The 12,900-nt window shown below is 60.2% G+C and overlaps 1 protein-coding gene across 6 annotated transcripts in view; it reads right to left on the bottom strand.

The window, feature by feature from the left end:
- Window positions 1–4,743: 4,743 nt before the first annotated feature.
- The window catches only part of Sh3bp2 (SH3 domain binding protein 2), a 33,044-nt gene continuing 24,887 nt past the window's right edge, over window positions 4,744–12,900 (bottom strand). For 3 of the 6 annotated variants that reach the window (XM_070021713.1, XM_070021709.1, XM_070021714.1), the window contains exons 3-14: window positions 12,555–12,657; window positions 11,084–11,201; window positions 10,682–10,752; window positions 9,826–9,914; window positions 9,435–9,503; window positions 8,481–9,102; window positions 7,818–7,904; window positions 7,171–7,279; window positions 6,818–6,873; window positions 6,373–6,454; window positions 5,649–5,708; window positions 4,744–5,304 (exon numbers count right to left, since the gene is read on the bottom strand). In XM_070021713.1, the coding sequence (XP_069877814.1) occupies window positions 5,167–5,304; window positions 5,649–5,708; window positions 6,373–6,454; window positions 6,818–6,873; window positions 7,171–7,279; window positions 7,818–7,904; window positions 8,481–9,102; window positions 9,435–9,503; window positions 9,826–9,914; window positions 10,682–10,752; window positions 11,084–11,201; window positions 12,555–12,657 (1,604 nt within the window). In that variant the 3' untranslated portion in view covers window positions 4,744–5,166. Of the gene's footprint in view, window positions 5,305–5,648; window positions 5,709–6,372; window positions 6,455–6,817; window positions 6,874–7,170; window positions 7,280–7,817; window positions 7,905–8,480; window positions 9,103–9,434; window positions 9,504–9,825; window positions 9,915–10,681; window positions 10,753–11,083; window positions 11,202–11,505; window positions 11,526–12,554; window positions 12,658–12,900 lie in introns of those variants that run through there. The other 3 variants (XM_070021711.1, XM_070021710.1, XM_070021715.1) reach the window with 2 other exon arrangements.

Below are 12,900 nucleotides of genomic sequence, written 5' to 3'. Positions count from 1 at the left end.
CTCTCCGCCCCTCAGCCCGAGGATCGCCCCCGCCGCCCGAGCTGGGTGCGGCCTGCGGCGCGGCAGCCCAACAACGCGCGGCCCCATTGGCCCGGCACGGGCCGAGGCCACCCAGCATCTCGCCACGCAATTGGCCGCGCCAAGACGGAAGGGGCGGGTCCGAGCCGAAGAGGGCGTGGCTGTGGCCTCAGAGGCCCTCGGAACGGGTTGTCTTCGCGGACGCGGGTCGGCCCAGCGGCGCGCCGGCGGCGGCGGCCTCGCCTCACGATGCGGCCCCGCCAGCGTCTGGCGGGCGCGGGCCTGCCGGCTGCAGCGGCCGCCTCGGCGGCGCCCCGCGGAGCCGCCCCGGAGCAGCTCCGTCCCGGAGCCTGGCGGTCTGGGTGGGGTCAGGCGGCGGGGCCTGTGCGCCCCGATAAGGCTCCCGCGGGGTGAGCTGGCGGCCTGGGTCCGCCCCGGCCCGCAGGCGCTCCGCGAGCGAGCGGCGGGGCCTCCGCAGCGCCAGTCCCCGCCAGTCCCCCATCAGTCCCCCATCAGTCGTCTACCAGTCCCCCTGCCAGTCCCCCGCCAGCCCCCCGCATCCCCCCCATGTACCTCCTTTGCCCCATCTGGGGCCTTCACCGCCCAGGAAAGACGAATGGACAGGGCTACCAAAAAACAGTAAACACCTTCATTAGAAGATATCATAATGGGGACCGGGGACGTGGCTCAAGTGCTAGAGCACTGGTCTAGCAGGTACAAGGCCCTGACCAGAACCACCTGAAAAAAGAAAACGCCATAATCAGTTAAGACAGATATCTGCAGCATGTTCATACTATCAAAGCTATATAAGCAATGTCTATAGATGAATAAAAATCAACTGAGACTCAGCTGAAATGGTAGCTAGCCTACCTAGCAAGCCCAAGGCTATGGTGTTACCTAGTACCCAACAAGTACAACCCCTTTACCACCAAACAAAAACAAGAAAAAAAGACATTCAGGGGCTGGGAAGGTGGCTCAGTGGTAGAGCGCTTGCCTTGCATTCATGAGGCCCTGGGTTCGATTCCTCAGTACCACATAAGCAAAAAGAAAAAAACCGGAAGTGGTGCTATGGCTCAAGTGGTAGAGCGCTAGCCTTGAGCTGAAGAGCTAAGGGACTGCGCCCAGGCCCAGAGTTCAGGCCCTATGACCAGACCCAAAAAAAAAAAAAAAAAAAAAAAAAAAGACATTCAGGAGGCAGAAATAAGACTGCAGTTTGAAGCCAGCCAGGGCAAAAAGTCCAACCCAGATTACCTCAAAAGCAAGCCCCCACAGCAGCACACACTGGGAGGCAGCAGCAGGATGCCAGTCCAAGACTTCAAAAGCACAAGACCTTACCTAAAATCAAAGTGAAACAGCAAAAAAGGCTGGAGGAATGGCCCAAATGGCTCAACGCCTGGAAAACAAGGCCAAGTTCAAACTCCAGCACCACACAGAAGGGAGGAAAGGGGACAAAAGACCTGAATAAGCAGGTGCCAATGCTAGTCTAGAGAGGAAAGCTGGTGAGCCCTCTTCCCATTCCATAACTGGACGTGGTGACATGTACCTGCCATCCTTAGGTGGTAGGACACCTTCCTAACTAATGTAAGACACTGACTTCAAACCCCAGTACTGAAGGGAAAAAAAACAAAACATTTCACACAAGATAAAATCAAAAAGGCTAATAACACAAGAAAGTGTTTTCAATACCATTAGTAACTTGCTAAATGCCTATAAAAGATATACACACCAGACAAATATGAAAAGTCTAGCAAATACCAAGTGTTGGAAATTATGCAAAGACAAGGGAATTCTCTTTTACTGACATAAAAACTAGACTATTTACCAGGCACTGGTGGTTCACCCTGTAATTCTAGTTACTCAGGAGGCTGAGATCTGAGGATCCTGGTTCAAAGCCAGCCCAGGCAGCAAAGTCCATGAGACTCTTTATCTCCACTTAACTACCAAGAAGCCAGAAGTGGAACTGTGGTTCAAGTGGTAGAGTATTTGCCTTGAGCTGAAGAGCTGAGGGACAGCAGCCCACAACCAACAACAACAAAAACATCTAGAATTTTCTTGTAAAATAAAAGGAAAAAAAAAAACCCATACCCTAGAGAAACTGGTGCTAAATCCGGCATGAGACACCAGTGTGATTGTTGCTGGCAGCATTATCTGTAACTGCTCCCAAATGAAAACAATTGGATCCGTGAGTAATGATATGGTCACACAGTGGAACAGTTTCAACCATGAACTTGAACAAATCAAGCTATGCATGGCAACATGAATAGATCTGACAGTGATGAGCCAGAGGAGACAGATGCCAAAGCTTGCATCTGTGTAATCCCGTTACTACACAACATAAGAGCAAGAAGATGCTGGGCTGAATGCGTAACTGGGTGGTGAAAAACAAGAACACAAGACCCACGCGGGCCAGGACAGGAGGTGCTGCAATGGGTGCGAAGGCTGTTCCTTGGATTGCTCAGATGTTCCTAACCATGTTAGGCTGCACATTTGCTTTACTTATTTCCTCTATATTTTATTCCACAGGACATAAATGGTAAAAGGAATTTCCTCAGCTCAGAGAAGCTCAGGGTATGACCACAGATCCTGTCCTTCAGCCTGAAGGGCAGGGCAGCTGTCAGACCACTGTGAATACCTGCGAAGGCTCCTGCAGAGTTCTGGAAGCATCTACAGGATGGCAGGTGGGTCAGAGGTCTGTTCCATGCCTCACGAATCTCCCTCCAGGGAAAGGAGCTTCAGTGGAGAGCCACCTTTATACACTTTTGTGACATGGGACTGAGTCAAACACCTCCAGAGGTCACTGCAAGCAAAGTTTCCCCCGAGCCCTTCCATCAGGGAGAGGGAATAGGCCATGCAGGCAGAAATTTGCAGGATGTGTCTTGAGAGCTCAGAGACCGTGGCCTTCCCTCTCCTCTCAGGACACATGCTAGCGTGTCTAGCGCATTCTCCCCCAGGGCCTGGGGCACTCGCAAAGGCCTTTGCCTTCTGGTTCTCAGTTGGTCTATCAAGGGGATGGCCAAGGCCATCTCTGTTTGTCTGATTAGAGCTGCACTAAGCTGCCCACCCTGAGGGGGCGCTCCTCACCACGTGCCCCAGAGTTGCAGCCAGTTAGTGAATGGCAAAGCTGGAGCTTGACTGGCGACCTCTCTAGCCCCTTTTCTCTTGCTTGTAAAAAAAGAAGCTGTTCTCCAAGCAAATTAGCTCCAGTGCCCAGCTCGGCACCTCAAATACTAGAAATGCTCAGTGAATGGTACTACTTCCCCTGCCTGCTAGGCTTACGTGTGGAGCAGACCACTAGCAAGGACAGCAGAGCCAAGGGCCCCTCCTCCGGGCCTGGGATTACCCTACCACCTCCAATCCCATTTCTGCAAACAAAAAACAAGAGCCATACCCCTGCCTGGCAGTTGACACAGAGGTGGGCAGCTGTACCAGAAGGTCCTGAGTCTGGAAGGTGAGGCTGGGCGGGCCCTGGGATGGGCCTTGGACAGGCATAGGCACTGGCTGCCCACTTGGCTGGAGGGACTCATCACCCGGAACCCCCACAAGCCCTCCGGTTCAGGTGTCCCCCAACACACGCCAGCCACTAAACTGGTTCCAGAAACAAGGTTCTATACTATACTAGAAAGCCGTTTTCTAGCCCCCTACTTTATACTTCACAGGAGTGGGGACGGGAGAGCCTGCTTCCGCCGCCACTCCGCTCGCGTCCCCCGTCACGGCACACAGCGCGAGGAATTCCAACCACAGGGAGGAGGACCGGCGCATTCCACCAGGGTGGTTGGGAGCCCCAGCAGCACCCGCCCGTGTGCCCAGGCTCTGCTGTGGCATACTGACCTGCTCCCCAGGTGCACCGGAAACACCTGCAGAGACAGCCCCGGACACCTGGTTTCCGACACACACACACACACACACACACACACGCGCGCACACACACACACACACACACACACACACACACACACACACCATTCCCTGGGGTCACAGCTTTCCAAATCCCCAGAACGTGACAGGAGGCGAGAGGCCCTGAGCGAGGAGCTCCCTCCTTGGACAGTCACTCACTGCCGCACACCGGGCAATCCTCCATCAGGGTCTTACCTGAAAATCCCCCTCACTACATGCAGGAAGGACCTGGCAACCCAAAGCCCCAGCCGGCCCTGACTCCCGGCTGCAATTGTTTCTAGAAAAACACCCAGGCTGGTGGCTGTGCCACACAATGTGACTAGCTGGAACTCCCGCATAGAAACCGGGGGCAGGTGAGACAGCTGAGCAGGGCGTCGCCAGGCCGTGGACATGTAGGTGCCACATCTCCACCCCTCTGTCTGTCTCAGGACCCTCTCTGCCCATCCTTTCGCAGCACCACCACCAGGAAGCCTCCTGGGTCCCGAGCTCCAGGGCCCAGTAGCTTTGGGTGTTGTACTGCCGGCATGTCAAGCCCAGTGTCTCCATACTAGGCCGCGAGCCTGCGAAGTCAGCCCAGGGACCGGCTCACAGGACACCCTCAGCTCTGGCACCTGCTGGGGCTTAGAATGTGGGCTCTGAACCAAGACGGCCTCCGCTGTGTCCTGACCTGACACTGCTGTGAGCCCCCAGCACGTCACCCGGTGGCCTGTGGCTGAGAAGAGGGGAAGACCAACTCTTATGGTTCCCGTTAGCTGCTCCCCACCTGGACGCATGTGGGCTCAGAGCAGAGCTAGCTGCCCCTCCTTGCCAACCAAGCCCTGGCCATTGGTGTGAAGATCACCTGATTTATTGGGAGGCAACAGCCCCCCTTGGAGCCCATGCCTTGGCATTGCTGGAAGGTCCGGGGCCAGCCGTACCCCATCCAACAGCCCCAGTCCTGCCCGGTCCCAGTCTGCTGCAGGGTAGGTGTGTAGTAGGGACCAGACCTTGTGTCCCCAAAACCCAGGCGGGTTCAGTCCTGGGCCTCAGGTTCCTAGGAAATAGCCCAGGGCAGTCGGCCAGTCCACGTAGTCGGTGGCCAAGTCCAGCCTGGAGCCCCACCCCGCTGGGTGGGGCCTGCTGTCCGTTGGGAAGGCCCGGCATCCAGCATGCGACTTGCTCCTCGGATCCCACCCCACAGGCCCAGCTCCATCTGCATGGCCTGGCACTCTGGTCCAACTGCCGCTTCGGTCCCACAGCCGTGCCAGGTCGGTGTCACCTGGGCCCGGAGTAGCCGTAGGGGTGCTGCAGCAGCAGGCCCTGGTGGCTGGGCAGCACATGTGTGTGATAGTGCTCCACCATGCTGCCCACACTCACGAACAGGACCTCACCCTCCAGGTAGAACTTGGAGTCCTGTGGAGGCAGAAGAAGACAGAAGCAATGGGTCTCAGCAGGCCAGGTGGCCCCACCGAGCGCGTTTCCCCAACCCCATGCAGTGACCGTGGCATATACGATCAGGCCTGCTCCTCCCCCGTGCACCACACGGGCCTGAGCTCCTCAAATTCCCACCTCCCTGCCACCCCCAAGGCTCCAACACAAAGCCAGGGGCAGTTACACTTTGCTCCTCTAGGGTCACAGAGAGAAGGGCAAGGCAGGGGTGGGAGAGGTAAAGGACAGAGCTGGGGCACATCCTGGAGAGGCTGATCTCAACCCACCCATCGCTCACACGCTGCGAAGGAGTTTGGCCTGGCCCTCACCTTCTCAAAGATTCGATAGTTCCTCACTTTGTTAGAAGATTCATCCCACACAACCAGGACCTACAGGGAGGGAAACACGGGACAGACAGGAGAGGCTGCATGAAGGACCTCAGTGGCGGAGAGGCAGAAGCACCTGGCCCTCGGGTGAGATGGCCGCAGGCTCCAGAACCCCTGCCCGGCCACAGACACCTGTCAGGGAAGTCCTTAGCCCCGGGGGCCTCTGCCTTCAGCCTCCAATGAGACATAAACAGCAGAAGCAGGGACCTGGGCTGCCTGAAACCGTCACAAACACACGTGGGAGAGCAGGGTCAGAGATCACACACTACACGCTTGGAGGACGTGGGCAGTGCCAGCTGGTGTCCTGCCGTTCCTACACCTGTGCCCTGGCACACCTCCACTGCAGTTCTGATGCCCCGCCCCCTCTGCAGTTCTGATGCCCCGCCCCCTCTGCAGTTCTGATGCCCCGCCCCCTCTGCAGTTCTGATGCCCCGCCCCCTCTGCAGTTCTGATGCCCCGCCCCCTTCGGGCCCCACCTTGCGGATGACCCCTAGCTCTGACACCAGGGAGAGCACTGCCAGACACCGGGCTCACAGACAGAGGTCAGTTGAGGCAGAAGCCGAGGCTGCGTGGGAAGGGATCTATAAACCGTGGGTCCCCACTGCTACTCGGGGGGGGGGGTGTGGAGGGCCAGAGCTCCAGGGTCACAGCTGTGCCAGCACCCTACCTTCCCGGACTTGGTGGAGGAGTTGCGGATGCAGTAGAGTCCGTCCTGGGGCTCCCCCCGGGGACTTGTGGCTTTGAACAACCTAAAATTAAACAGCCATGCTGCACTGTCCAAAGGAAACAGATTCTTTACCTGACATGTAACTGTAACCACTCTGTGGGTCACATATCAATAATGCCATGACCCCACATTCGGGCCATGTGCACGCCATGACTCTGAGTTCGGAGCACGTGCATTCCGTGACCCCACGCTTAGGCCACATGCTCCTCTGGGTCTCAGACGGGCTGTCCTGATGCCAGGTGGGCCGGGGGGAGCAGGGTTCCTGCTGCACTTAGGGCTGTGTGCTTGGGCCAGCAATCGTCCAGCACCAAGGTGAGCAAAGGGGACAGAAAAGCAAGGGACCCAGCACCCTGTCCCTACTAGTACAAGAGGACTTTGTACTAACCTTTCCACTTCGCAGGATTCTGTAGTGTTGACAAAGACGGAGTTGGGCAACGGCACCTAAGAAGCCAACAGTAATCATCATGGAGACCTGAGTGACCTCCACATACCACCCATGCTTCATCCGGCTGCCTCCACTCCAAGACCCTGAGTGAGTGACCCTCCCCAGGCCACCACCGCCCATCTGGCGCCCCTCCACTCCAGGATCCTGAACCTCGCAGTGTCCCATCCCCCTCAGCTCTGGCCTTCTGGGGGCTCCTGGCTCAGAGAGGCCAGTGAGGGCCAGCCTGGCCTGTGATGCTCCCACAACCTGTCTGCCCCCTGGCACGTACGATCCCACCCTGCACTCAGCCTTGCCTTCTCGTAGTCCTCATCCGAGTCCTCTCCGCCAGTCCTGGCCTGTGTGGGTTGCCAGGGTTTTTCAAGGGAGAAACTCCTGAAACTTTGCCCGTCAGGGGATGATCGCCTGCAGTGGGGAAAAGAGGAGGAAGGCAAGACCTCGTCACCCCTGCCACCCTCCTCTCCCCCTGCACTCATTCTTATGCCAGTTCAGCATGAGAATCCAGGGTCTGCAGTGCTGGGTCCCCTGGCCACACGGGCCCAGGACGGCGCTCAGAGGTCCACGCTCATTGCCGTGGGGTGTGGAAATCAAAGGAGGCCAGGAACCAAGTAGGAAGTCAGGGCCGCCATTCTGACATGGGAGGTACCAGGGCATCTGCACAAGGTGTTGTCTCCTAATGATCGGCCTTGGGAGCCTGACCAGGCCCCGCCCCGCCCGGCCAGCCGCTGGCGTTGGCGAAGCAGAGGCTGAGCAACGCAGTCCGCCCCCAGGGACATCCAGTGACAGCACTGTAGTACCCACAGGGGAGGGGGGTAAACTGGCCCACTCCCCAAACCCCAGAGCTTCTGAGAAGCCCACACGTGCCTGAGGACCGGGAGGCCCTGCCAGGGTGGGTGTGGGTAAGGCCAGACCCAGGTTTGGCAGAACGACTGAAAGCGTTCACCTCCGCTGTGGGCCCTCGTGAAGCAAACACAAGTGCTTCTCCAGACGCTTCGCTGCCGGCAGCCGAGGCTCCAGATGCCACAGAACCCTGGAGAGGGGGCGCCACAGCCACCATGGGGGTACGTTCGTCAGAGCACCAGGAAGGCCGCCCCTGTGGCTCACCCACCCGGGTGCCAGATCGTTTGCCGGAGGGCCACGGTGGGAGGGGCTGTGTGGAGTGGAACCCTGGCGCCACCCGGCAATACAGGAGAAAGCTCTTGGAGCGGCCTTGGGCCTGGGCACAGACCCCCATCCACATTCTGAGGCAAGCCTACGTCAGGCCGGCACGTGGCTCACCGCCCGCTTTCCCACGCAAGCGTCAGGACGGCAGGGCCCTGGAGGCCCCCGGCCGGCCAGCAGCGGCTGCAGGGGTCTGGTGCCGCACACGCTGGCCAGTGCCTCTGAAGCAGCCCCGGGCTGCAGGGCCTCTGCCCGTTGACCTGGGCCTCTGTCAGAGGCCGGGTCAGCCGTCAGCTGCAGCCCTGGGTCCGTCCAGGGCAGAAGAGGCTGACCCACGGAGGCAGGCTCTGCGCCTGATGGCCCGACACGGGCTCAGAATGCACTGGGTGCCAGTTGACTGGGCAGGCCAGGGAGGAGGGACGCCAGGCACCTCGGCCAGACTCACTGGAGGTGGGGGAGCGGTGGCTTCTCTGGTCGGGGCAGCACCGCAGGTCCAGCTGTGGCCTCGGGCATGGGCAACTTCAGCACAGGGGGCCTAGGGGCCACGGGGGGCACCCAGAGCCCCGGCTTGGCCGCCTCCCTCTGGGGGAGCTCTTCCACCATCTTCAGGAACTTGGGCTTGTTTGCAGGCACGGGTGGGGGCTCGGCTGTCGGCGGGCCCCGGGGAGACAGATGGAAAGACTTGAGCTTGTCACAGGTGCGGGCAGCGGCGGCGGCGGCGGCGGCGCTGGTCACGGCACTGGCCGCGTGGCTGGGGGTCCAGGGCTCTGGGCTGGAGCTCAGACTCTCCCGGAAGCCAGGGGGTCTGCGGGGGCTGGGCCCCGAGGGGGCGCTGCTGGGTGGGGGGTCGCTCATCCTCCTGGAGGCGGCCGGCGCCCTGAGGGCGGGCTCTCTCAGGCACAGGGGAGCCAGGCTGGCCTCCGGGAGGCCTCGCTTAGGAGGGGGGGGTGGCAGCAGGGGGCCTGGGCCTTTGGAGGTGAAGGAGTGGGCCCGCGGCAAATCGAAGGCTGGCTTCCGGGGCGTGGGCACTGGGGGGGGAGGGTAGGCCGGAGGATGGGTCAGGGCGTCTGCAGAACAAAGAGAAGTCCGCGTCACCCGGGGGAGGCCGGGTACAGCACCCAGCACGGGCAGTGGTCAGTGGACGCCAACCCAGAATGCAGCATGCCAGCAGCCTTGGGCTCCCCATCTGGCCTTTCCCCTTCTCCCCCCCCCCATTCCTGGGGCTTGAACTCAGGGCCTGGACGCTGTCCCTGAGAGGGCTTCATGCATGCTAGGCAAGCACTCTACCATGGAGCCACTTTCCCAGCCCCATCTAGCCTTCCCTGGGCCCAGACCACTCCTGCCGTCTGGTACCCCCCCCACCTCCCACCGCAGAGCATGCTGGCCCCGCCAACCCTACCCTCGGGCTTCAGGGGCTCCGGGGAGTCAGGCTCCAAGTATGAGTCGTCCTCATCTTCGTGCTCATAGTCTGTGGTCAACAGGTGGAAGGTGAGGCCAAAGGGGGCCCGGGCCCAGCTGCACACAGGATGGACAGCCCGGCCACTGTGCCCTAGCACAGCAGCACAGGAGCAGAGTGCTCAGGAGACGGGGAGGAGGTGGCAGGACTTGAATCCAGAGCCCAGACTGCTGATGGCCAACACTGGGAAGTCACTGTCACTGTCAGAAGACAACTGAAGCACAGCCTAACACACCTCCCTCCTCTCCACAGCCACCAAGAGCAGCCTGGTCCCCGCACCGTGAGCAGCCAGGCGCGGAGAGGGAAGGCTCCCAGACACAGACCCAGGCCTCACCCTCATTGTCCGTGGGGTATGGAGACAGGCTGATGTCCACAGGCCGCTCTATGGCACCGTAGAAGCTGTCCGTGTCTGAGCTGGAGTCACTGAAACAGGGAAGGTGTCCGGGGACAAGCAATGAACGCCAGATCCGGAGTCCCTCGGCACTCATGTAAAGACGCGTGCACACACAGGACACTCTAACAGACTCTAACTCAGACACTGGGTAAGTCCAAGGATACACACAAGACACACTTGGACTGACATACCAACGAGAACACATGTGCAGTTACTCAGATGCGTGGACATGGGCGAACGCAGCGGGCCATGTGCACAGACACCCATGCACAAGCCCAGATGCCCAGGGACACCCACACATGCGGAACAAGACAGACAGGCAGACCAGAAGATGGGAGGCCACCTTCCTGCCTCCCGGCAGTTCTTATAACACCATCATACCCCGAGCTACTCAGGAGGCTGCCGTCTGTAGATCACGGTTCAAAGCCAGCTGGGGTAGGAAGGTCCACAGGACTCTTATCTCCAGTTAACCACCAAAAAGCCAGAAGTAGAGCTGAGGCTCAAGTGGTAGAGCACTGCCCTTGAGCAAAAGAGCTAAGGCCGTGGGGCACAGAGGCAGAACTCTGAGCTGCTGTAAATGCTGGGCCTCCCCGGAGGAGAGAAGCCCGTGTGAGCCTCGCCCAGGAGCTACGACAGCGCAGACGGACAGAGGGAGGTGGGAGCACACACAGACGCGCACTTGTGTAAGCGGCACACTCCTGCACCCACGCGCGCGGCCCCCCCAAGCTGAGAGGTGCTCGTGCAGCAAGCCCAGGAGTCCTGGGGCGGCCTCATACTGGTCACAGGCCTTGCTCACCTGGTGTCGGGGGGCAGCTCCTTCTTCTCATGGAGGTAGCCAATCTCCCTGCGCAGCAAGGCCATCCAGCTCTGCGGGTCACCAGGAGCCCCAGTGGGCACAGTGCCACGTGGGGCGCCCCTCCCGGCCCACGGCCCCACCGCCCTAGTGGCCAGGGCTGGTGAGGCACCCCGCTGGGTCCAGCCCGGCCTGCATGGACGAGGCACGGCCTCACCCCCCACTGCTGCCCTCAGCCCGCTCTCCTCCCGACAGAGTAGATGGGTGGCAGCCACACGCTGCCACTACTCCAGCCACGCCTCCTCAGGGCCAGACTGGGACAGCGAAAACCCGGGGCCTGGAACTGACAGAGGCCTGAGCCTGGCCGGGGCTCAGACGGCAGTCACGGCCCGACGCCGGGATCACCTTGCGCTCGTCCTCAGAGGAGGCAGAGAAGAACCACGTGCGGTGCTTCTTGCTGATGTGGACGATTTTGAAGGGGAAGACATTGTTGGATGTGGTCTCCTCAGCCGCCCGCATCACCCTGAGGACACAATGCCAGCGGTCACGCCTGGCGCTGCTCACGGCCCCGCAAGGCCTCCCCCTCTCCCCTTCCTGGTGGGTCCTGGCACCCAGCATCTTTTCAAGGAGCACCTGCTGGGGCGCCAGCAGAGGGCGTGGGCACTTCAGACAGCAGGCGGTGTGGGCACGGGCAGGGAAGGACTGAGCAGGGCGCAGGGCGACGAGAGGAGATCATGCCACCCTCCCTGCCCACCCATGTGCGCACCCCCTGCGGGCCTGGGCCTGCCTCTCTGCCAACCACACGTGCGTCCAGCAGAGAGACTCACCCGCTCTACGGGTTGCACCCCGGCCAGAATTCATGGCCTGCACAGGATGTCTCCCTGGGGAGAGCCTTGCTGGCCAGATCCTCGGGCAGGTACGCCCACCTGGCCATCAGCCGCCCACGGCAGCACCGAGGCCCAGCCCGCCTGCTGGGTTGGCACAGTTCCTGGGGCACAGCTCACCTGTCACTCACTGGACAAGTGCAGGCCTTGGCTGGCACATATAGAGGGCCATGTGTCTAGAGAAAGAGAATACCCCTCCACAGGAGATCCCAGAGCTCTGGCCAGCCATGCCTGCCTGCCTGACTAGCACAGGGCCCTCAAGACCGCTCCTGACCTCAACCAGTGATTTCACCAGCCTGGGAGACCCTGGAGACCAGAATCCGGGCAGGGCCACAGTAAGACAGAGCTGGGCTGCCTGGGCTCTGAGTGCCCAAGGTAGGTGAAGGGGGCGGAGAAGGGAAGAGGAGCTCAGAGCTCACTCCGCAGTGGCTAACCGGGACTCTGGAAGCACATATTCTAGGCCCAGTTGAAGCCCCAGAAAGAGCCCAGTAAGAATGTCACCACAGGCCTGGGAAGGTGGCTTAGTGGTAGAGCGCTTGCCTAGCATGCAAGAAGCCCTGGGTTCCATTCCTCAGCACCACATACACTGAAAAAGCCAGAAATGGTGTTGTGGCTAAGTGGTAGAGTGCTAGCCTTGAGCAAAAGCAGCTCAGGAACAGTGCCCAGGCCCTGAGTTCAAGCCCCAGGACTGGCAAAAAAAAAAAAAAAAAAAAAAAAAAAAACACCAACTTCACCAGAGGTCCATGGCAGAAGCCTGAAGACAGAGCATGAAGTAAGGCCAGGTATGAGAGGCCAAGCCGGGGAAAGCAGAGGCTGGACACACCCACGGGAGAGCAGGGAAAGCAGAGGCTGGACACACCCGCGGGAGAGCAGGGAAAGCAGAGGCTGGACACACCCGCGGTGGAGAGCCGGGGCTTTCTGAAGGCGGGAAGTGGATGGCAAGGCCAGCCATGGGCAGCAGACGGCAGAGCCTGCGGGCGGCAGACACTCACCGGTTGTACCCGCTGAGGGAGAAAGCGCCCTGGGGGGAGGCAGATGTGCTGCTCTTGAAGTAGTAGATGCAGCGCTTGTGGATGATAACGAATCTCAGGGGCCCTGTGGACAGTGTGGCGTGGGCAGGGGTGAGCCTCGGGGATGGAGACACGGACACCCTGCAGGCTAACGCTCCCACAGACAGCTGTCAGCAATGTGTCTGCCCAAACTCTGCCCAGCTATACCAGCCTGGACCCCACAGGCCAGGGGGGCTCCCCTCCGGTCCCTAGGAGTGACAGCTACCAGAGCTGGAAGGGGAACTATAGAGGGCCCACCACAAAAGGAAGCAGAGGCTCAGAGCTGCTG

This window comes from Dipodomys merriami, unplaced genomic scaffold (genome assembly GCF_024711535.1).
Source record: "Dipodomys merriami isolate MVZ:Mamm:240054 unplaced genomic scaffold, mDipMer1.0.p SCAF_143, whole genome shotgun sequence".
NCBI classification, from domain to species: Eukaryota; Metazoa; Chordata; class Mammalia; order Rodentia; family Heteromyidae; genus Dipodomys; species Dipodomys merriami.
The sequence above is the reverse complement of the archived record's forward strand: the minus strand, read 5'-3'. Positions and strand labels throughout refer to the sequence as shown.